The sequence below is a fragment of the Oreochromis niloticus genome, linkage group LG12 (assembly GCF_001858045.2).
Source record: "Oreochromis niloticus isolate F11D_XX linkage group LG12, O_niloticus_UMD_NMBU, whole genome shotgun sequence".
NCBI classification, from domain to species: Eukaryota; Metazoa; Chordata; class Actinopteri; order Cichliformes; family Cichlidae; genus Oreochromis; species Oreochromis niloticus.
Window position 1 is genome coordinate 32300870 of NC_031977.2, and position 22059 is coordinate 32322928.

Consider the following 22059-nt stretch of genomic DNA (forward strand, 5'->3'; position numbering starts at 1 on the left):
TTAACAACAACCCCAGGTGTATGTGGCTCAAATTCATCAGATACACAACAGGCATGGGGCTGGTTACCAACAATGATGAGACAGAGATAAATGAGAAATGAGATAGTAGTGGATTTCTGAAGGTCCAGGAGAACAGACCCACCCCCCACAAAACTCACAAAAATGAATGTGCTTCTGTTCTTGAAAAGAGAAACAGTGGTCAGGATGTGGAGATTAAATTTGTCTCTGTCCACCTCTCAGAGTACCTGATCTGGACCACTCACATCTCTACAGTCACTGGCAGGGCTCAACAATGTGTATACTTCCTGAGGAAAGTTGGGCTGCTTCAGAACCTCCTCACTAATTTCTGCCAGGATCCAGCTACGTGCAATCAGTGGCATCTTTAAGACCTGGCACCAACAACCATGCAACATTCAAAGTGACCTAAATTTCCTGCTTGTTAATGTTACCGTTAAGTGGCAGTCAAAAACATCTTAAGGGGTCTTTATGATAAGATTGAAACATTTATCACCTGGAACTTAGATGTTTCATCAAAAAATGTTATGAGTGTATGTAATTATTCTGTGTCATACCAGAGTCATAGAGGAGAAACTAGGGAAATAACCATGACTTTATTCTGTTCAGGTGAAATTCACAATGAATTTGTAAAGAATACACAAACACACTAATACAAACATCTTTATCGATCACAAACTAAATAAAAAAAACAAAACAAAAACAAAAACATGATTATTATTCTTTTCCAGTAGCGTGATCAACAAAAAGAATACGTTTAAGAAAAGGTGATATTTAATTAACATAAGTCACTCTTTCACAATGTGACTTACGTGACTATTATCATAACCTAAAGGGTGTATAAGTCATATAATGTGTGTTTAAAACATTTTTCAAGTGTATCCCAAAAGAAAAATGATTATAAAACTTTAAAGAAAAAAGACATTTTTACAGTTCACAGCTAAAACCCCCCCCAAAAAACAATGCCATCACATAAATCTTCCCTGATGGTGTAAATTACACAGGTAAATTAGTGTAAACAGCTGACTCACTTCTACCAAAATGTTATACTTTTGTTCTGTCTTCTGCTAGAGTCCTTAAAAAGAGTCAGAACAATAGAAAATATTCTTATCCAGCAACGGAAAAAAACCCCTAAATGACCCGGAAGAAGTCACTGCATGTGTCTGCCCGCTCAATTTAGAAGCTCTGTTTAAACAAACAGAGGGAAAAACAGTAGCTTATATGTATTTTTGGCATTTCATTTTAGAGGGAAGGCAACACTGGAATCCATTACTACAACCCTCGGTGTGTTATATGTGCCTGTGCTGTGTTCGTAAATACCAACTTCATGCTAAACTGCTGTCCTGAGGAAAACTTGCCAAAATTGTCTTTACTGATCAGAACTGCAAAAAAAAAAAAAGAGTACAACTGGGAGCAGTATAGAGTCAGCCCCCCTTTGGCCTGAAGCTGGTCCCCTCTGTAGACTCTCAGTATCACAAAACTGAAAGGTCTGCACTTAATTGCCTTATCAGATTATCTAACATTAAAGGATTCTGGACAGATTTCACCTGAAAACAGCTCAAATTTAGGAGAACCTCACTGATGCATTACAGTTCAATGGTATCACAAACAACAGACGAATCAATGCCTCGTACACAAATACTGAAAATCATAACCTTCGTGAAGGATTACTTCTTTCAGCCGTTTCTGTAAAAACCAAAGGTGATAAAGTGTTAATAATAACAAAGAATACCCACACAGTGTCCCGGGTAGAGCAGTGAGTTAAGAAATGAGCAGTTTTGTCTTTTAGTCTTTACATGTGGCATCTTCAGGGACCTGACATCCCTCTGAAAGTTGCTTCGATTTGCTCCAGTGTCTTGCCCTTGGTTTCTGGGACGAAGACCATGGTGAAGATGACATTCAGGATGCACATAGAAGCAAACAGCCAGAAAGTTCCTGCACTGGTTAGAAGATTCTGCAAGGCAAACAGGTATCCAGAGAGAGAGAAAGGAAAGGCCACAGAGAAATATGTCAAAAACACTCAAAATATCGTGACTGCAGCGCAAATTCAATTCAAATTTTCATCCCTGCATCAAAATATGTTTTCACAGCTTCCCATATCACAAATTGTCACTTATATGAATTTAACTGTTATTTTTCCATCCTCAGTATGTTGGGGAGGGTTCTCAAGGTAGCAGAGGTGGCCTTCAGCAATGAGACAGACAACTACACAATCCAACATCCAAAGCCAATTTAGAATGACCAATTAATGTAACATGCAATTTTTTTTTTTTACCTCCAGGAGGAAGTTATATGAGGATATAGCTGTACAGTAAACTTTCTTTTTTAAATTCACAAATACAGATGGTTAAAAAAAAATAAAACTATAATCCTGTACAAACAAATGAAACCCATTATCCTTTGAGCTGAGAATATCCAATCTAAAAGTGACAGCGCTTTGAGACAAAACAGCAAACCTAAGCAGGCTATGGAGTGACTACTGACTACTTAAGCTGCTGTTATGGTTGGCATGTTGGTCACTGCTCAGTCTAAATGTGACATCAGACCCATAACTATTGTAAGGGTGCTTGTGGTACACTGGATGTGGTGAAGTCTTCTCGTAAACAACATGTTTTGCAACTCAGAGGAAAAAAAATTATACAAGTCCAAAGAGGAAACAAAATAATTACGGTGGTTTGAAAGTTTTCTCCACAAAATCTTATCTTTTTTTACTCCAGCTGTTAGTTTTTCCCCTTTGTACCCTGGTTATCTCAATGTGCCTGTACTGATCCATCACTGAAACAGCAACAGACATTAAGCTTTTCAAACACTAATTTTTCCAGCCTGACTAAGTCAGGAGTCATGCAGCATTGGTGAGAGCGACAATGGTGAGCATAAATGGCCAGTTAAGTCTGTTATGACTGATGGCAAAACAAGGCAGTCACAACAACTACAACTATGTGTATACTGGACTAAATGCTTCCCTTAACATGCTCGTTAAGTAGGAACGCACTTCTCTGCAGCTCGTCTCGCGTTGGCAGGGAAGCTTTCTGGGAATAAACTATGTTTGATGGGGGCGAGTCATCAAAATTTTGCCATAAGTCAGTGATGATGTGTTTCCAATGTTTTCTGTGTTCTGCTATCTCATCACAACCATGATTACTGTGTGACATCACTTTGACTTTCTGGTGAGTTACGTTATGCTAACTGTTCCAACAGGATCTTATTCCACATCCATTGAACCAATTGTGGTAAACATGTGACCTATGTGCCAGAACCAGCCCAGCAAAGGGCTCTACTTGGTCCCCTGGATGGTGCTGCAAAGTGCAAGTCTTTTTATGGCATCTTAAGTAAACATGTTGTATGCTCATGTATTCACTAAAAAAAGGATCCCAGATGTAAGATTAAATTTCACTTCTGTTTAATTAAATTTCACTTCTGTTTGCAATCCTGGTTGAAATGTGGTTTTATGGATCTTTAACAGATAAGATTTGCTATTCTGTTCAGCACTCACCATCAGAGATGGGCAGTGATGGGCAGTAACGCGTTACTGTAATCCGATTACTTTTTTCAAGTAACGAGTAATGTAAGGGATTACTATTGCAAAAACGGTAATTAGATTACCGTTACTTTCCCATAGGAACGCTGCGTTACTGCGTTACTAAAACCGTGAGTTTTTTGCGAGAATGTCTCATGACAGTGACGTAAGCGAGTGCGACGTTCGTGACAACAGCTGTGTGCAGATCAACAATGGACAATATAACGAGTACGGGAGAGAGTATGAGCGTGCAGCGTTTAAAGCGTGGAAGTACTGACCTTATTTTGAGTTTGATTCCATAAAAAGTGACAAAAACATTAGTGTCCGTTGTGCGTGGGAAGAAAACTTCTTTTTACAGCGAAAACACCCCCAAACTTCCAAGCAAGCACTGAGTGCGCTACGACGTAATGTGAAACTCACAGAGAAACTCGCAGATTATTCCACTGACCGCTGCGGCACACCTGCACCAGGGTAAACCTCCGCCTACCCCACTCCTGCTTTACAGGTGAAAATAGAGCAACAGGACCGCTGAGTCTTTGATTTTATTTATTTTCTGCTGTGTTTTACTTGCATCTATTTGAAAGAGTGAGTGTAAAGACAAAAAAATATTTTATTTTATGTGCTGGAATGTGCAGAAAATAGCTTTAAATGTTAAACAAATTTCTTCCAGTCAGAGAATGTTGCATATAATTTAATTTTTGCTTTATGCATAAAGTGAAAAGATTAAAACTAATAAAACAAGTTTTAAAAAGAGACTTTTCCAGTTGATTACATTTTGTATGATGGATTATGCAGAAGAAGTAGATTTGGGCTGAAAGATCTATCGCTTTATCACCTATTCAGGTTGTAAATCATGTTTTTAAAAAGTAACTAACTAAGTAATTAATTACTTTTGAAAATAAGTAATCAGTAAAGTAATGGGATTACTTTTGGGGGAAGTAATCAGTAATTAGTTACTGATTACATTTTTCAAGTAACTTGACCAACACTGCTCACCATCATATCCTGGAAGTTTTTGGTGACGATGAATGCCATGCTCCAGTTGGTGAGGACACAGACAGCGCTGGCAAACCCCCTCACTTTCACTGGGAAGATCTCTGACATGATGAGCCACGGGATCGGACCCCAACCGAGAGCAAAACCTGAACAGGACAGCAACAGTTATTAAAGTGGCATGGTCTGTTGGGGGAATACACCCACAAGTTTAACAAAAAAAAAAAAATCACCATCAGCAGCACGAATTTCTTTGGGTTTTTGGAGTATTAAATGTAGGGCTGTTCGATATAACGATATATATCGGATGACGATATGAAAACGTCTAATGTTTCATATTACGCTATCGTTTGTTTCGTAGTGTCGCAAAATAAACTGTTTATGGCAATAGTTTTTCATCGTTTTGATGGTCACTGTAGAATTTCTTAAAGTTCTCTCTTTCTCTTAAATATAAAATAACCACACTACGGACAGACAAACGTCTGTTTTTATGCGTTGTCGTTAGCAACAACGACGGCAAAATCATCGCCCGACTCCGCCGTCCGCTTGTTTATTTTTTACGTAAACCTTTCACAATAAAGCTGAAGATCCTGTTGAGATTTTTCAAAATAAACTGAATCACGTGAAATAGTATGCAGAGTGTTTACGGGTGAGAAGCTAAAAAGAGCCGTCAGGTGCTTAAAAAAATAAACCTTAGGACAGGCTTTTCCCCTCAGCATGCCGTGTAATAAATACTCACAAAATTGTGAAAATTGCGGCCGTTTCAACTTATGTAACACTCGATTCCAGGTACACGACTCCCAGCTGAAAACACTTCACGCAAGTCGAGTTGCCCGAGATTCACAGAATTTACAGAAAACTTTTGTGATAAATATCGTTGTTAGGGACGATAAATGTCTTATATCGGGATATGAGATTTTGGTCATATCGCACAGCCCCAATTAAATGTTTTGCAGATGACTGACAAATTTATCTCTGAATTTGTGATGGAATAGCCAAAACAATTAAATATCCAAAGTTATTTGTAGTAAGTATATGGTAAGGAAAAAGGTGTGAGGACTAAATAATTTTTGCATCTTGAAGTGGAGCCTGATTGACCCATTTAAATATGCTGGAAAACTAACCTGTGATGAACACCGCTATGCTGGCCAGAGCCATCCAGGCCAGGTCACCATGGGGTTCTGGAAGTAAGGACATCAGGTAGAAGTAAACTCCAAATGCTGTGGTGCTGATGGCCATGGCAACACCTGTGTTATGAAATTAAAATCAAGGAGGTGTCACAGAGAGATCTCAGGAATTATGGTTAATAATTACATTTAAAGATTCTGGCTACCTGAGATAATGAGAAGGACTTTCCTTCCAGCCTTGTCCATGATAAGCGCTGCTACTGCAGTAAAGACGACCTGAATGAGACCCACGATCACTGACGCCAGGTCACTTTGCTGCAGAATAACAAAGAAAGACAGGTCTATAATGAATTTATGTTTTCACTGAAAACTTGTAAATTGATAATTTTGCTGTTGAATTCAATTTTCACCTCCAAGAGGAGAGCTTTCTATCAGTGTGTGCACTGAAATGTTTTTCATTTTGTTACATTATAACTTATGACTTTTGTTTTTAGCCCTACTCCTATTTCCCGAAAAGGCTTGGCCTTTTTTCAATTTTTGATAAATTCTTCATCTGCTTTGTTTAGTGAGTGATAGAAAGAGCAGTAGTGCCTGTGAATGAGCTACCTTAAAATGTGCCTGTTCAAATATATTCTCAGCATAGAACATGATGGCGTTGATCCCACTCATCTGCTGGAAGATCATCAGCATGATGCCAATCACCAGAGGCTTGTAGACACCAGGATCCTTCAGGTCAGACAGCTGGAATTTAGAGCCCTAAGAGGAAAACAGAATAACATCAATCATCAACCAACGTTTTCCCACAGTGGTTGAATTACATTTGAGGAGGGCAAAGGCGCTGTGGCCAGAAAATCTTGTCTTATATCACCTGCTCATCACATGCTTCCTCAATGCGGGCGCACTCCCATTCGACAGGAGCGTCTGGTCCTCGTAAGAAGCGCAGTGACTCCACAGCCTCCCTTCGCTTGCCCTGTGACAGCAGGAAGCGGGGCGTTTCAGGCATGAAGGACATAAAGACCATCAGCAGCGTCGGTGGGATGGAGCAGCAGATCGCCAGCCAACGCCAGTCTATAAAGAGACCTGCAGGACAGGTTCACACACACTCAGGATGAGCCATTTCTACAGCTATTCCTTAACTTTTGTTTAAAGGGATGTGGAAAAAGAGGTTTTAGAAGGCTTTCAATTTTATTTTACAAGAACAGGAACAAGGATATTTATTATACTTCAAAATCAGCATCTTAAGTGTTATATGTGTTCATTTTTGCTCAGAGAAGGTTGTTAATTTTGGCCAAACAGGTAGTCAGTCACTAAATCATGAGTTAAAAATGTCTAACAGAGAAATTTCCCCCTTTACCAATTAAAAAAAAAACTAAACAAAAAAAAAAAGCCTCAATAGAAATAAGCAACATTTCTTATACATATGAAAGACAATGTGATTCATATAACCTTTTAACAAATTCCATGTGTGATCCATCACATCAAACCATGCAGCTGTTTTGAAACAACTTAACAGTAAGAACCACTTGCACTGACACTTAGTTTTTACTGAAGCCTCAAGGTGAGCTTTATGCTGCCCCCATCTAAGTGTTTAAAACAAAACATTACAAGTGAGGGGCGGATTCAAGTGAGCAAGACAATGCATGCTGACTGGGCAGCAACGTGTCAATATTAAGGTAAGCCTGTCCTAAAGTGTACTCTCATGATCCTTCTGTATGCTAATGAGACCATAATTTATACAGTGAACATCATGTTATATTGAGGAAGACTTGAGTAGGCTAGTGACTGATACAATAAACTAATTAGGAACCTGTTTACTGAGGTTATAAATCAAGTGAGTGATAAGCTATTTTTGAAACTGAGTAGTGAACCCCTGCTGGTCATTAAAAGCATTACAGACCAATGTGATGTCGTTCCAACAGGTGCTTTTTGCTTCAGGTTTTTCCTGCATTCTTATACAATTGCCTTATGCCTTAGCATTTTCCTGTTTCTCAAACTTTATCCATAAGTTCTATTTGTCAAATGTTACCCAAGTTACCAGATTGTGTGTGTGTGTGTGTGTGTGTGTGTGTGTGTGTGTGTGTGTGTGTGTGTGTGTGTGTGTGTGTGTGTGTGTATAGAAAATTGGGATGCTACTATACTTGTGGGGGGCAACAGTCACTTATGGGGACAAAATGGCCGTCCCCACCAGTTTGAAGGCATTTTTGAGGCTCAAAATGTGGTTTTAGGGTCAGGCTTACAATTAGGTTGTAGTTAGATTTAGGCTGAGGGTTAGGGTTAGGTATTCATTTTTCATGGTTAGGGTTACGGTAAGCAGCTAGGAAAAGCATTCTGTCAATGAGATGTCTCGATGTCTTCACACTTGAAAACAAGTATATGTGTGTGTGTGTGTGTGTGTGTGTGTGTGTGTGTGTGTGTGTGTGTGTGTGTGTGTGTGCGCGCCTCTCTCTCTCTCGATGTTTTCAGTACTTCAGTGACTACAGTTCCCGATTCAGCCAGTCTACCAAGAATGAAAACAGAGCACCGTTTGCACAGGAACCATTCGTTCAGAGCATTGAATAAGAAGAGGTTTGGGCTTTTCTTTTTTTGATTAGTTATAAAACTCAAGTGCACACTCTAAACTGATACACAGAAAATTGAGTTTCAGGTTTTTTTTATTTATTCTGGGAATTTTAGCTTTGGCGGGACACACAGAGGGAGTGCAGTTATATTATGGTCAGGTCAAAATTCAGTCACGAGGCTCAGACAGAGAAACAGGTTCTAAACCAGTTTACTGATCAGCTAAATAGTTGTTCATCATTTCCTGTTCAACTGATTCATAAATAAATTGTTCTATTTTTAACCTCATGATGTTATTCCACAAGTTATCACTGCAATCTCTCAGAGACTTTTGATACAATTCAAAAACCACATCTACCCACAACCAAACAACTGTTTGACTGCAGTGTGTCACAGCTGCTGTGTCTGCACAGCAACCCACCTCCAGAGCACCACGAGACAAATCCACCTCTCAAAACATACCAGCTTTTATTAGGAAATCATGCACAGCACGCAGCTAACAAGATTAGCCAGAAGCAGCCTTTTTGACACAGGTCAAGTAGTGAGGCTGTTGTCTAAGAAGCAGCAGAGGAATCGGATCGTATATGACGATGATCATGTGAATGCCACATTTGTTACATCATCTTTCAATGATTTGTAGGTTGTAAAACGTTGTTGTTATCCGACACTTTTCTTTGGTACTAAAGTTTATGCAGTTCTTGTAGTCATGTAGACTTTACAAAGGGACTTTTAAAGATGCCATAAAAACTTTAAACATCAGTTTCATACCTCCAAGATAAGCTCCCATGATGCCTATCACCACCATGAGCTGCACACAGGAGCCTAAAGTCCCACGGACCTTTTCATGTGCCATCTCAGAAATATACACCTGTTTGAGGGGAGACAAGGGAGAACATCAAAAATGCAAACCTTTAGTATACAGAACTGTTCTCTTAATGGTTTATAAACCAAACACATATAATTTTATTTATATAAAGTTAAGAGCACATTTACGATTCACATTTGAGAAGCCAAAGCCAACAAATGTTTGGCGTTTGAATGGACTGATCCATATTAACAATCATTTATGTTATTAAAGCAAAGGTGGTCTTAATCTGTTCATTTCTAGCTCCATATTTTTATTCTACAGTGGCTTTGCATGATTCACTGTTCAAAACAATCCTCATTTATCTCACTGAGTGTAGGTTCAGCCCATCAGGTCATCATATCTCACCATTTATGGCAATGTGTCAGATTATACTCTCTAATTTGTAATCAGTGTTCAAGTGATACTGTGCAGCTACTTCTTAATCCCACAAAATGAAAGCATACCTTGTTTTTTCTGCCTGATATTTCAATTTACTGTCTAACAACCAAGTTTTTTGGAGATGTATTTTTTTCTTCTGGAATCAAACTCTGTCTAATCTTCACATCAACAGATGTCGGGTCAAATATTAAAGAGGCATTTAATCTGCTTTTAAATGACATACCGGGACAACCAGCGAGGTGATGCCGCTGGCGAGGCCTGTCAGCATTCTGCCAACGTAAAACATCCACACGTTCTGCGCCGCGATGATGATGGTGAAGCCGGAGACAAATGGCAGCGCGCATAACATCAGACTGACCTTCCTGCCAATCTTTTCCACCATCCAGCCACCAAACAGCCCGCCCAACGCTGCTCCCACCGTCACTATGGACTGAAACAGACAACAGATCATCAGCAATAAACGCCGATGTACTATTTGAACTTTATGTTGCATTTGATCAATTGTATTGTTTTAAAAGAACAACTACAGGGTTTTAATTATTTCTGTTTAGTTAACATCTGGACAACATATTCTATTTTGCATTAACACCTATTTTGAAAAAGGCCAAAGCTCCAGCACTCGCAGTATATCGAACAACTTTACACCAGTATGCTATGTAACACATGACCATTTGTTTAAGTGAAATACTTTCAACCTATTTTAAAACAGACAGCTCGGCTTTAAAGGGTGCATATACTCTTTATTCCCAACATTAAAAGGGCAAAAAATTACACAGATCCTCTCATTACAGTGGACGGGACTTGAAGATGAAAAGAATCAACCTTTTGGGGTTCCCCGTTTATCAATCACTATACAGGAGGTGACTTCTTTTATAGCCACTCAACGGTTTGATTGTCTTAAGGCTTAGCATTAGAGTTGTGGCTGTTACGGATGCCAGCTTCTATTATTTTAAACAATTACACTAAACAATCCAGCCTCTCGTCCAAGTGTGGTCACTTCTGGCTCAAAAAAAACACAAACATGGAGGCGGCCAAAATGTTACCACTCGGTTACCAAGAAGGGAACCTACAAACCACTAGGCACATGGCTTCAGTGTTGTGGCTGATCAGTATTTTAAGTTGTTCCTTCAGTGACTATTCCACCGTTTTATGTCATAAACTGTTATGACCATAATTATTGAAGCCTAGCTTAAAATGTGCTAAAATGATTAATTTTATACATACAGTCAACACATTTTACTTTCATCCGGCTCTTTCTTTTGTGTCTTTTTTTTTACAGGATGTGTTGGAAGAAATGAGATGTCACACAAATCTGCTGTTAAAATTGCCTGGTGCAATATGAAATGAACATGGCTGCCATCATACCCCAAACCAGGAAGCCTGGTTATCGTCCAGTCTCAGCCGAGAGTCCTCAATCTTGGTGAGTTCGGGGATGGCAGGAGAGCTGTATCCCAGCACGAACCCAAAGCTCATGGGACCCAGAACAGAGGCAAGTGTCGCAAGGTACAACTTTCGATTCTTCACTTTGCTGTGGAGAGAAAGAGGAACACAGATGAGTGTAGGAGGTAAAGGTCAGGTCTCACATATGATAGAAAGAAGCTCAGCCTCATTAATTTGCTTCAGGGACACAAGAGAAAATCATTTCTGCTACTTCTTTTAAGCCTAGAATATCATGGCATGGATGACACATGCATCATTTCTAACAGCTGTTCAGTCAGGAACACTGTAATCAAGAGAATATTGATTTGTATTTAAACTGGGAGAGCACCAGCAACAATAGGAATCCAGTACAGAATAGAGCACGGGTCAAAAAGAGCAGATATGACTCTAATTAACTCAGACTAAGAACGAAAAAGCAGAGCTAGGATCACAGTGCTGCACAGTAGTTTGCAGCTTTAAACTGAGTGCAGGAAGAATAAAGCAGCTTTAATAGCACATGAGATTGTCTGTAAGCTCCAGTGAGTTTAAAGGGGGCATGGGGTGTACTAAATGATATTTTTTTCGGGGTTTTTAAACATTATTTTGCAGATTTACATTAATATATAAAAAATGTAATTACATTAATTTTATTAAAACTCAAGAAAATAAAAATAAAAGCTTTTTTTGCCCTCACCCCCCACTTTACAGCTACACCACCAGTATGTGGTGTACCACATGACCATATGTTCAAGTCACCCTTGGACTGTTGGATGAGAAAGCCGGTCTTGCAATCATCACTATAATTCAAACCAAAGGTGTTGAGGTCAGGCCAGTCAAGTTCTTCCACACCAAACTTGCTCATCCATGTCTTCATGGATTTTTCTTTGAGCCAACACAAGTATAGTTGCATGCAATCTTCTGTCCTCACATAGATGTCTAAACATGTACTCTCTCACACACACACACACACACACACACAAACATAAACATTCAGACTCATACACACGAACAAAAACACATACACATCAGTACTGCTTCGCACTGATTTTCTGGAAGTTTAATGGGACACAATTTTTCCAAAAGATATTCAATCAATCTCTCTGCTGATGATGTATGCAAGTCTAAAATCCCTATATTTGTTCATAGCAACATGGTTTACATAATTTTCATCCTCATCAAACCTATGCAGGACAGAAATGTTTCACTGTAGGATAAAGGCGATCACTCAGAAGAACATTGTATTGATATTCAGTGCGCTTCCTGCTGAGGGGGAAAAAAAACCCGTCCATGACAGCAGACCACATCTCCCCAATCCAGAGGTGAAGGGTTCAGTGTTTTCCTTTAATTTGTCACTCATCCGTGTAATTCCTCTAGTAGCCATTGGCTTGCATCTAGGTCAACAGACAACAGTTGTTGTCAAGCAAACTCCAGATTCTCCTCTGTGGCCCTTTCAAGTTCCACATAAGCAAGCAACAAGAAGCTAAGCAAAGATGAACTGCTTGTTCAGTATGCCATAATCTTTACATTTAGTACACACACACACACACACACACACACACACACCGATAAATTATACTGCACCATTAAAACTAACCTAGCAATAATATCCGTAATTAAACTGGTTTCCCTGAACCAGCAAGGGGAGAGTAAAAACTACAAGTCGGAAACATTATCTGCATGGTGTAGACAACTCTGTATATTTAGATGACATGTAAACCCTCTGAAATGATCTGCTGTGGTAGAGCTACACTGACCTCAGATAAGCATCTTGCTCGGACATGAGTCCTGTTGGATCTCCACCCTCGGCATCCAGCAGCCTTCTCCTCTCATCTTGGATGTCCATACCGACAGCAGTAGTAGCAATCTTTCCTGGTTTTTACCTCTGTTCACCTTCGACAATGATCACATGTCAGAAACTAATTTAAAAATCCCCGAACAAAAGCTGGAAAAGCAGTCGGAGAAAGCGATAAAGCACCAGAACGGAATCTGAAAAAAGAAGAAGTTAGAGCATCTGAGATATCCGTGAAGAAAATATCGGACAATTCAGCTGGAAAAAACAATGTGACCATTACCGAGAACATTTGCTTCTCACCGGCGGTTAACTTGCTTTGTCAACATTGAAGTCAGCTGATTTGATCTCATATAGCATGATCTCTTATTTCCTGTTCCCTGCATGTAAGGAGTTTCACAGTAAAACTTCTAGTATGAGGTCTATCTCCCAAAGCAGACCGCAGTCTCCCATCTTTATTAAAAGAAAGATACAGTAACAGACACATTTACTCTAAAAATTAAACTCACTTTTTAACCTTTTACGAAGACGGCCAGATATGCTGGTTAATCGCGGTCATTCCTTCAGAATTAGCTAAAGCTCATACCTTTAAGCAAGCAGATACAGAAGTTCATTAATTGTTGCTCGTGTTTTAATTTTACTTTATCGGTGCAGCTTATTAAAAAACATTAATGTTACTTATTTTGCTTTTCAACATGGCGAAACAACAGGAAGGAAGCGATCTCCCGCTCACGATTTGTTTCCAAAATAAGAGCTTCTAGGAGTGTTGAAGTAGGTTTCCATGGCGACCCTCGGATTTTCAACATTAGGTAACAACTTTATACAAGCAAAGCAAAAAATAAAGGTGACTGCGTCAGTGTAAAACAGCTCGAAACAGCAATTTCAGTGACGCAATGGACACATCTGAGGAGACAGATGACCAAACGGTAAAAAGTGACTGAAAAGCAACAGTGAAAATGTAGACATGCCCAGCCTGTTGGCTGTGTATAAAAGATGTTTGTTTCATTTATGATGCCTGAGCTAGTTAACTAGCACTAACCCAGGTTAAATAACGTTAAGTTACCGCTACTGAGTGAACACTGAAAGGGATGCAAAGTGTTTATAGGTGGGAATAACACTTGTGATTTAAAAATTTAAATGTATAACAGCACACAATAAATGTTTTCCAGTACCTTAATAATAGCCCCACTAATAAACTGTTATGTGATGTTGTCCAGATAAAACAGTGTGCCACCTCAGAAAAAAGTGAACTGAAATCTTTTGATTGTCCACCTCCAGGATGCAGAGCAGAGTTTTTTCCCCACTGCTGTATCAGAAGAGGAGCTGGTTGAGGCCAAGAGAAAAAGCACCCTAAAACGTCTGTTTGGCTCCAGTAAAATCTTTCTTCACACAGAAAAATCCTGTCAAAGACCAGACCTGCAGGGGAGCCTCATCATTCAGAGCAAGGCCGCTGAGCAGTGAGAATCAACAGTGACTGATATCTATGTGTCTTGAATACGTACAGCAGTAAATTTAAAATGGTGTTATACTTCTTATTATAGTCATTATTGATGTTATATTGGGCCTTTGTGCTTCATCTAAGTTCATCCTCTGTGTGGAATAAGTTGTTTTAGCTCCCTTCCACTTCCTTTAAAACCAAATTGTATCTGATTACCTTCCACTTATATACAGACAGTTTTATTGAATTTTAAGTATTTTCATTGTTAAGTAATATTTTTCTTGTTTTTGTTATTGCAGTTATACAAATGGGGAAGAGGCAATGGGGAAGTCCCAGTATGAGAGGGCTGTCACCTGCTTCTCCAAAGCCATCACTCTGAAGCCACAACAGGTCACCTTCCACAGTGGTCACACAAGATGTTGCTGATTTTCATGTAAAATAGATCAGAAGAGGCTTCTTCTTTTTTTTTTCTTTTTTTTTACATAATCTTTAGTTATGCTTTCTGGATATTATGTATGCGTCTCTTTTCTGGCCTGTGTCTTATACTCTCTATATTGTTATAGCCTGTGATATTACATGTTCTAGGTTCAGCTGTATGTGAGCCAGGCAGAGGCCTACCTACAGCTGTGTGACTTCCAGTCAGCAGCAGCCTGTTACAAACAGGCCTGGCTCCTGGAGCCTGGAGCCTTCAGGGATCGTTTGGCCTTCATTTACTATCTACAGGTAGAAGTATTCGCGGGGTCCAATGATGAAGACCTGCCATGCCGTTCCTTATTTTCTGTCATGAATATACTGCTACAATGCTGGATACACACAGAAGGTCTGAACACTCAGCTTCAGAAAGTTTTTTTTCTATTTGAGGATTTTTATTCAGGTCATCTCAGGACACGACTCTAGCTGTGAGCACCTCTTAAGTAAAAAATAATTTAAAAGAAAAAAACATGTTATTTTCTGTTTGATTTAAAGTTGTTGACATGAAAAAGATTGCATATTGTTTGACAGTGTTTCTCTCAAATATAAGTTCATTATATCATATATCTCCTTGAAATCTAAGTTTATTCTACATAGAACTGAGCTTATACTTAGTTCTAGTGGCTAACTGAGTCAAACTCAGCCACAGGCCTGGCAGATCAGCTGATCTTAGTGCCAAACTACACACCCAAGTCGCAAATCTCATATAGCATGCACTGATTTACCTACTGCTGCCAGTGTATGCCTCCTTGCAACCCACCTACCATCCAGGTTCTCTGTTTCCTTCTGTTTATGAAATATTCAAGATTATTGATTATTTGATTATTTGTAAGATTAAAGATTATTTGATGTCATTAATGCCTGTTCTGTTCTATGAGAAGGGTTTTGGTGCGGTTTTCCTTGCCTTTGGCCTTTCCATGGAAAGGCGGGGATGCATACTGCTGCAGAGCAGAGCAACCAAACATTAATTACTACAGTTGAAATAAGAATCCTATTTTGATTTAAGTGGGCATTAGAGAACTATCCTAACAGAGATCCCTCTGCCACTTATTGTTCCAGGGTCAGTGTTTGTTCGACCAAGGTTTTTTTGTAGATGCACTGGAGGCTTTCAGCAAAGCTGCTGAGGTGAAACCGGGTTGCAGAGCTCACAAGGTCAGAAGGTCAGGAACCTGAGCCATAACATCTAGACTGAAGTACAATATATGTTTAGTGTCTAAGTTACCTTATAGTTCCCTTATAATTGATAGTATTTGTTATTCGTGTACAGAAGGTAAAACAAGTCCCCAAGAGTTCAAATGTGAAATTAACAAACATACATATACTTTGCATCCCAGCCTGGCCTGTCTGACAGCTTCAGGTCACCACACTGACTGTCTGAAGCTGGTAAATGACTGGATGGCATCAGAAGGTCCCACCTCCGACCTTTACATCCTCAGAGCCCGACTGCACAAAGAGCTTAACAAGGTCTCATCTCTTACACCTCTCTGTATAACCTATGTAAAAATCTCAGCATTTTGCATTCATGTTCAGGATATTTTAATACCAAGATTCTTTGATTGATCTCTGTGTAATGGGCCAATGTACTAACTATAGCTACAGAACAGGACGGAACGTGCAGCATTACAACACATAGGCTGTAAAAAACAGTTGAAATTGGGAACTGAGGCTTCCACAAACTGATTTTGGCAAAAATAAATCAGCAATAAGAGAACAAAGTGCTGAGGTTGTGGATCCATGGATGCCTGTCATGTAAGATCTTGTCTGTCATCACATTGTAACCACAAAGATATCATGTGGTCTCAGTTAGTGTTCAGCCAAGCGGAAAAAAGTCATATGAAATGTTTGTGTAAATGCTAAGTGATGTTGTAGATAAAGTGTCTACAAACATTATACACTAATGTTGCTATCATAATGACTGCTGTATTAAAACAGCCAGACTTGGCCAGATTAGCAGTTGCTGCTGTTGCCAATTTCCTCAGTCTTTAAGTGTTTAAGTTTCATATCAGATATAACCTGCAAACTTTTGTAAAGTCTCAACAATTTAATGTAGTCTGTTTTTTTTTGTTTTTTGTTTTTTTTACTTCTGAAGATCTCAACAGTTCAAGTCAATATAGTGTTCTAAGTATACTTTGCCTACTGTTTAACATTTATGATTAAACCAGCAGAAACCTTCTTCTTCTGTCCAGACATCAGTTTGTTATCATGATGTGCGGTTGGCGTTGGCGTTGAACCCGACCTGTCCGATGGCTGGAGCTCTGCAACTCCAGCTGCGGGAAGCGAGTGAACAGGCGAGACAAAGGGCGGTGGATAAAGCTTTGTGTGGAGAGTTGCCTGAAGCCCTTTGCATGATTAATATCGCTCTAGCCAACAGCCCAGAGGACGCACGCCTCTACCTGTTCAGGTGTGTCCAGCCAATGTGTAGACCTTAACAAAATCTGTTTTGGGACCGTTACATAGCTGAATGTTGACTTGCTGACATGTATTTAATTCAGCTGAATGCTATTCCCTTGCATTCACAGAGGGACTCTGTATAGACGGATGAAGAACTTCATACCAGCCATCGAGGATATAATCCAGGCTGTGGAGCTGAGTGGAGAAGAAGAGAAGGAGGGACCGCAGGAAATCAGGAGTCAGAAGGTGGAGGTCAGAGATGATAAGGCTGAGAGTTGCTCTGTGCAGGAGGAGGCGCAGTTTCAGCTGGCTCTCATCTACAATGATTTTGCCGTTCAGTGCTTTTGCAAAGGTCTCTACGCAGAGGCGACTCTGCTTCTCAACAAAGCCATTGAGGAAGAAAAGGGCCAGGCAGGCCTGTACCTGAACCGAGGAGGTGAGGCTGTGACACCTGACCTGTCTGTGTGTGAGTCATCTGCTCTTTTCACCCATGCAATGAAACCCCAAACATTCTTAGATCAAGCACTCCCAAAAGTACTGAACATCTTCTTTGACTCACCTCAACCTTTAATCAGATCTCTGATGGAAATGTAAAACTTAGATAAACGATTTCCTGCTTTTTGTTTTCTTTTTCTGTTGATTTCCTTGTTTCGGTTGATTCTCATCAGCAACTTTTTTTTGATTGTCTGATAGACACCAGGTTTTTAACATAGACATATAACTGCAATCTCATAGCGTGATTTTAATAATTGATATTCATTACCTACTTAAATGCTCATGATTAATGCTCATATTTTAAAAAATGCATTTTATATTTCTTTTATACATCCCATGTACAGTTCTTATGAAAGGGGAAACTGTTATTTCTGCTGTAACACTGGCCATTTTACATAGGAGTTTATGGCAGTAGACTCACTTTTGGAGTCAGCCTCAAGTGGCCATTGGAGGAACTGCAGCTTTTGGCCCTTCAGCATTGGCTTTGGCACTCCGCCCCAGAGATTGCTGCTTGCTCTAAACATTATTGATTTGAGTTGAATGTAAGGAAACTAATGTTTTGTACAAAGTATGTTTGATGTCCCCTTCCGAGTGATTGCCTGGACAACAACTTTGCATGATCTCAAAACCTGTTACGACATTTTTGAAAATTAATGTGTGAAAATTTCTCCTTTCTGTGCAAGCCCACATTCATTTTCAGCACTTTGGAAGTTTAAGTAATGCTTTGTAACAGCCAGAGTGTGAGACTTTCAAGCCAAAAGTACACCTTATACTTGACGAGCTTTTGTCATGGATCATCAGCACTGTGAATCAGGGTATTTAGTCAAAGAGGATCTTACACTGGGTGTCCTTCTAAGTGTTTGAGTTGAAGCATGTGACTTCCTTCACGGTAAAAGAGGCAAAACATCTAATGTGACAGGGGAAACCTGACAAACCAGATTTTTAAGCAGCAAGACTGAAGAGCTGCTCCAGCTGAAGATCATGCACTGTTTTTAGAGTTTCACCACTCTACACTCGCCATCAGGAATGGATGGGGATAAAACATAATTTAATAGCCATGTATTTGGATAGCCCCTGTATCTCACATCTTACCATGCGACACCAGGGTGACTGGAAATGAATGGTTCAGCGACAGTAGTACGTTGACAGTCTGTTGGCAGTACATATGCAGCTTCAGACTGCAGAGAGCATCTGCTGTCAGATGCGGGCTGTATAAAAAATATGTTGTACAACCAGTCTGTGGGCCACTCATGCTTACGCTGTTGTTGGTCCATTAACCAGTGTCAGAGAAGAACTGACATATAACATGTAAAAAGGTGATGTGAAATGTTAAAAACAATGATGTTTTTACAATAGTTTGTACTTTTAGTTCATACTTTTCCCATTCCTGGTGAGCTCCACTGTGACTCCTCTCCCTATTCTGGCCCACGTGTCAGCTAATCAGCATTTGACTGATGCACAGTGTCATTCATGTCGAGCAACATGCAGTTGGGATTTTGGAGGACTGCATGGGAGCACGTTTGCAGTTGTTCAAAACCCCTCTCCGTCTCTCTGTAGGCTTTCTACAGGGAAATCCCTCCATAAGCTAACACAACCATGGGAGCATAAGTTAAGCTTGAATCCTTCTTGGATTTCAGTTCAGTCCCAAGCCCTTTGCTAAACATCATCCCACTCCCACTACCCTGTCTTTCATTTTCCCTCTCATTGTTATATCCAGGGGCATTTGCAGGATTTTTGTTAAATGGGGTGGCACAGAGAGGAGGAGGAATAAGGTTGAGGCGAGCAGCACTGGAAAATGAAGCCAGTTCAGAAATGCCAGTTGGGGATTTTGTTGATATGTTTTGGCCACACGTGTTCCCTCAGAGAGAATCATCACTGAAAAACAACACAAAAATAGTTTCCTGTCATCATATGATGAAACATTTTGATCCTGCTGGAAGCGGACTCTTCCACGATAATGATTCTAAGAGACTAAATGGTTTGAAACTGATGTGAATCATTTGATTGGCCTTCACGATTACCAGATCTCGATCCAGCTGAGCACTTGTGGGGAGATTTTGGACAAACATGTGAGACCCAACTCTCTCAGCATCAATCAAACACCAAATATGTGAATATCTGTAGGAAGAGTGGCGTTCATCGTGTTAGGGTTTAGTTTTTCACCTCTCTTTACATCATCAAAGCAGCTATTATGAAAATTAAAACCAGAGTTAATGTGTGTAAAGTTAATGAAATATTGACACTAAATGCTTAACTGAGGAACCATTTTGATGCTTATTTGTGTATGTCAGACTGTTTCTTTAAGCAGAGTTATTGGTACTATGCTCTGGCTGACTACCGGCAGGCTGAGGAGATGATGCAGCCAAATGATCCTGCTGTCCGCCTCCGCCTCGCTGTCATTTACAACACGCTGGGATCTTTGTGTTTCCAGGATGGGTCAGAACCACACGGAGAACATCCCATTAACACCCACACAGAGAAACTTATGGAGTCAAGTTATCAAATGTCACTTAGCTGATATACTGTTGAATGTGTGTGTCTGGATCTGCAGGCGTTTCCAGGAGGCAGTCAGTATGTTTTCTCTGGCCATCCAGCACAACCCCGCCTCTAGCCGTTACTACGAGAGCAGATCGAAGGCTTTTCGAAAGCTGCTGAACCTGAGCGGGGCCAGGCAGGACTTCATCTGCATGCTGATTCTGGACCCCACCCACGAGGAGGTCTCAAATTCTTAGATCTTTTGTGGTTTTCAGTAAAACCACATTTCATTTCAAAATATTTCATTCAATAAGATTAACACAATGTCTGACAGAGCCCTTAGATAAGGAGAAGACACGACACTCAAATAACCCTGAATAGAAGTCGTTTTAATGCGAACAGTCATCCCAGCCCAACATTAAAGGAGCCAATTAACAGCTAAAATAAGGACGTTATTGGCCGGTCATCTGCGTGTTAACTTCTAATCAATTAACAAGAAACTTTAAAACCTCTTGTGGGATAAACATTTACTGAAAACACTTTCAAAAGTTTTATCAGTAAAACTTTACTGATGCATTTCATTTTAATATTTTTAAATCTTGTGGTAGTAATTGTGTGTGTCTGTTTGTGTAGGTGGCTCCTATGCTTATGAGTCTGTTCCCAGGCTGCAGGGTCTCTGATGTATTGTCCAGCCCAAAAGGACAAGCGATCAGAGCTCAGCTGATGGAAACCATGCAGGAGTGTAGCTCCTCCTCTGATCCACAAAGGTCAGAAACACAGAGGTTAATTTGAAGGCTGGAGGATACCTGACATTGAGGTAGCTGACAAAGTCAGTCTTTCGTTGTCTTGTGTTGAATTTTGTTCTTAGACTGAGTGAGAAGCTCTGCAACATGACTCTGACTAATGAGAGTGCAGCGAGCCAATCAAAAGAGCCAAGTGAGGAAGGAAAGGAGCTGGAGCTGTGTGTGAACAAAGAGGACATGCAGATAACTGTGAGGAGCCTCCTGCAGGTACAGAGCAGGACTTCATTTATTTTAGAAGTTCAGTTCTGTAAAAATTCTACTCAGATAATTTAAGTAATTTTCAGCTACAGATCAGTTTTGATCTTTTTTGCAGTGACTTCACAGCTGTTCTGTGTGTGCAGCAGGTCAGCTGTTCATTCCTGACACTGCATCGCTAAACCACACTGGGACGTGACACACTACACACCACCTACCATCCATCAGTGCGTCTGTAAACATGAGAGGATGCAGTGCTGTGGAGTTGGGCTGTTTGGGTTCCACATCTCAGAAGTGATAGCAGGAATACAGAGAGTGGAACAACCATCATCAGCTGTAACTCTGTGTTTTCCTGTAATTTAAAATTACACAGGAGTTTGATGATCGAGAGAATCATTTTTAACAGTGCCTGATGACAATGTGCTTCCTGATACATTGGCTGTAGATTGATATCAGAGTTTAAAATCCTAGTTTGACTGATAGCTAGTGCAGATTTTTGTATTTGTACTTTTAGTTGTTCCTTCTGCCTTAGCGAAATCTATGAGACACAGCGAAGATAAATATCATGTCAACAAAGCTGATATGAAACAACGTGTCAGTTCATCCCTGCACAAAATTGTGTAGAACTGTGTTCATTAAAATCAAGAAAAGTATAACGGTTCATGCGCCTTAAGGAAAAAATGATTCTGTTCATCTAGACGTAGTTTTTATTAGTAGGAGAAACATTTCATCACTCATTGAAATGACTTCTTCCGTCTCAGAGACGACATTCTTTTTGTTGACCAGCAGGGGTCGGTGTTTATCTCACTGCAAATACTGCATCCAGATGAACAGGACCACTTTTCTAGGATTTCTTTACCTGGATACATCACAACAAACCTTTCATGTGAAGATGCTGAATAAAATTAGAAAACTGCAGTTTTATGTCTGTTGAGAAGAACATAAAGGATACTAGGCGTGTTTATTTTTTGTGAATAAAACCTTTACATGAACCTAAAGTTTAATACATATAGCTGCTGCTACAAATACAGCTATGATTTCTAAAATATAGATAATGTTTCTACACAGCTCTTCTATACAGTATTTACAGTTTGGAGATGGGCTCTAAAGATTAATGTTGCCCAGCTTA

The 22059-nt window shown here is 39.9% G+C and overlaps 2 protein-coding genes and 1 long non-coding RNA gene across 17 annotated transcripts; 2 read left to right on the plus strand and 1 right to left on the minus strand.

The window, feature by feature from the left end:
• Positions 1–809: 809 nt before the first annotated feature.
• slc2a8 (solute carrier family 2 member 8) lies at positions 810–13362 on the minus strand. Of its 6 annotated transcripts, none has more exons than XM_025896869.1 (12): positions 13249–13362; positions 12966–13115; positions 12628–12859; positions 10820–10982; positions 9678–9884; positions 8977–9076; positions 6521–6732; positions 6259–6408; positions 5859–5967; positions 5650–5772; positions 4529–4674; positions 810–1969 (listed from the first exon to the last, which is right to left on the minus strand). In XM_025896869.1, the coding sequence occupies exons 3-12, from the start codon at positions 12714–12716 to the stop codon at positions 1823–1825; spliced, it is 1446 nt and encodes a 481-aa protein (XP_025752654.1). In that variant the 5' UTR covers positions 12717–12859; positions 12966–13115; positions 13249–13362; the 3' UTR covers positions 810–1822. The 6 variants fall into 6 exon arrangements, with proteins under 6 accessions (XP_025752654.1, XP_025752656.1, XP_013126376.1 ...); XM_025896871.1 differs by having other exon boundaries at positions 12628–12763; positions 12946–13115; XM_013270922.3 differs by having other exon boundaries at positions 12946–13115.
• On the plus strand, positions 9792–10984 carry LOC112841786 (uncharacterized). Its single transcript, XR_003213151.1, has 2 exons — positions 9792–9922; positions 10734–10984. It is a non-coding gene; the product is annotated as an uncharacterized LOC112841786 (long non-coding RNA).
• Positions 13363–13435: 73 nt separating the features above from the next.
• LOC100711465 (tetratricopeptide repeat protein 16) lies at positions 13436–21848 on the plus strand. Of its 10 annotated transcripts, none has more exons than XM_025896865.1 (14): positions 13436–13588; positions 13941–14119; positions 14400–14490; positions 14686–14823; positions 15631–15731; positions 15906–16035; positions 16758–16972; positions 17091–17208; positions 17302–17428; positions 19749–19893; positions 20009–20174; positions 20566–20699; positions 20801–20942; positions 21077–21848. In XM_025896865.1, the coding sequence occupies exons 1-14, from the start codon at positions 13556–13558 to the stop codon at positions 21110–21112; spliced, it is 1755 nt and encodes a 584-aa protein (XP_025752650.1). In that variant the 5' UTR covers positions 13436–13555; the 3' UTR covers positions 21113–21848. The 10 variants fall into 10 exon arrangements, with proteins under 10 accessions (XP_025752650.1, XP_005451527.1, XP_005451528.1 ...); XM_005451474.4 differs by having other exon boundaries at positions 13437–13588; positions 17091–17214; XM_025896866.1 differs by having other exon boundaries at positions 13437–13588; positions 17091–17214; positions 17302–17398.
• Positions 21849–22059: the final 211 nt, after the last annotated feature.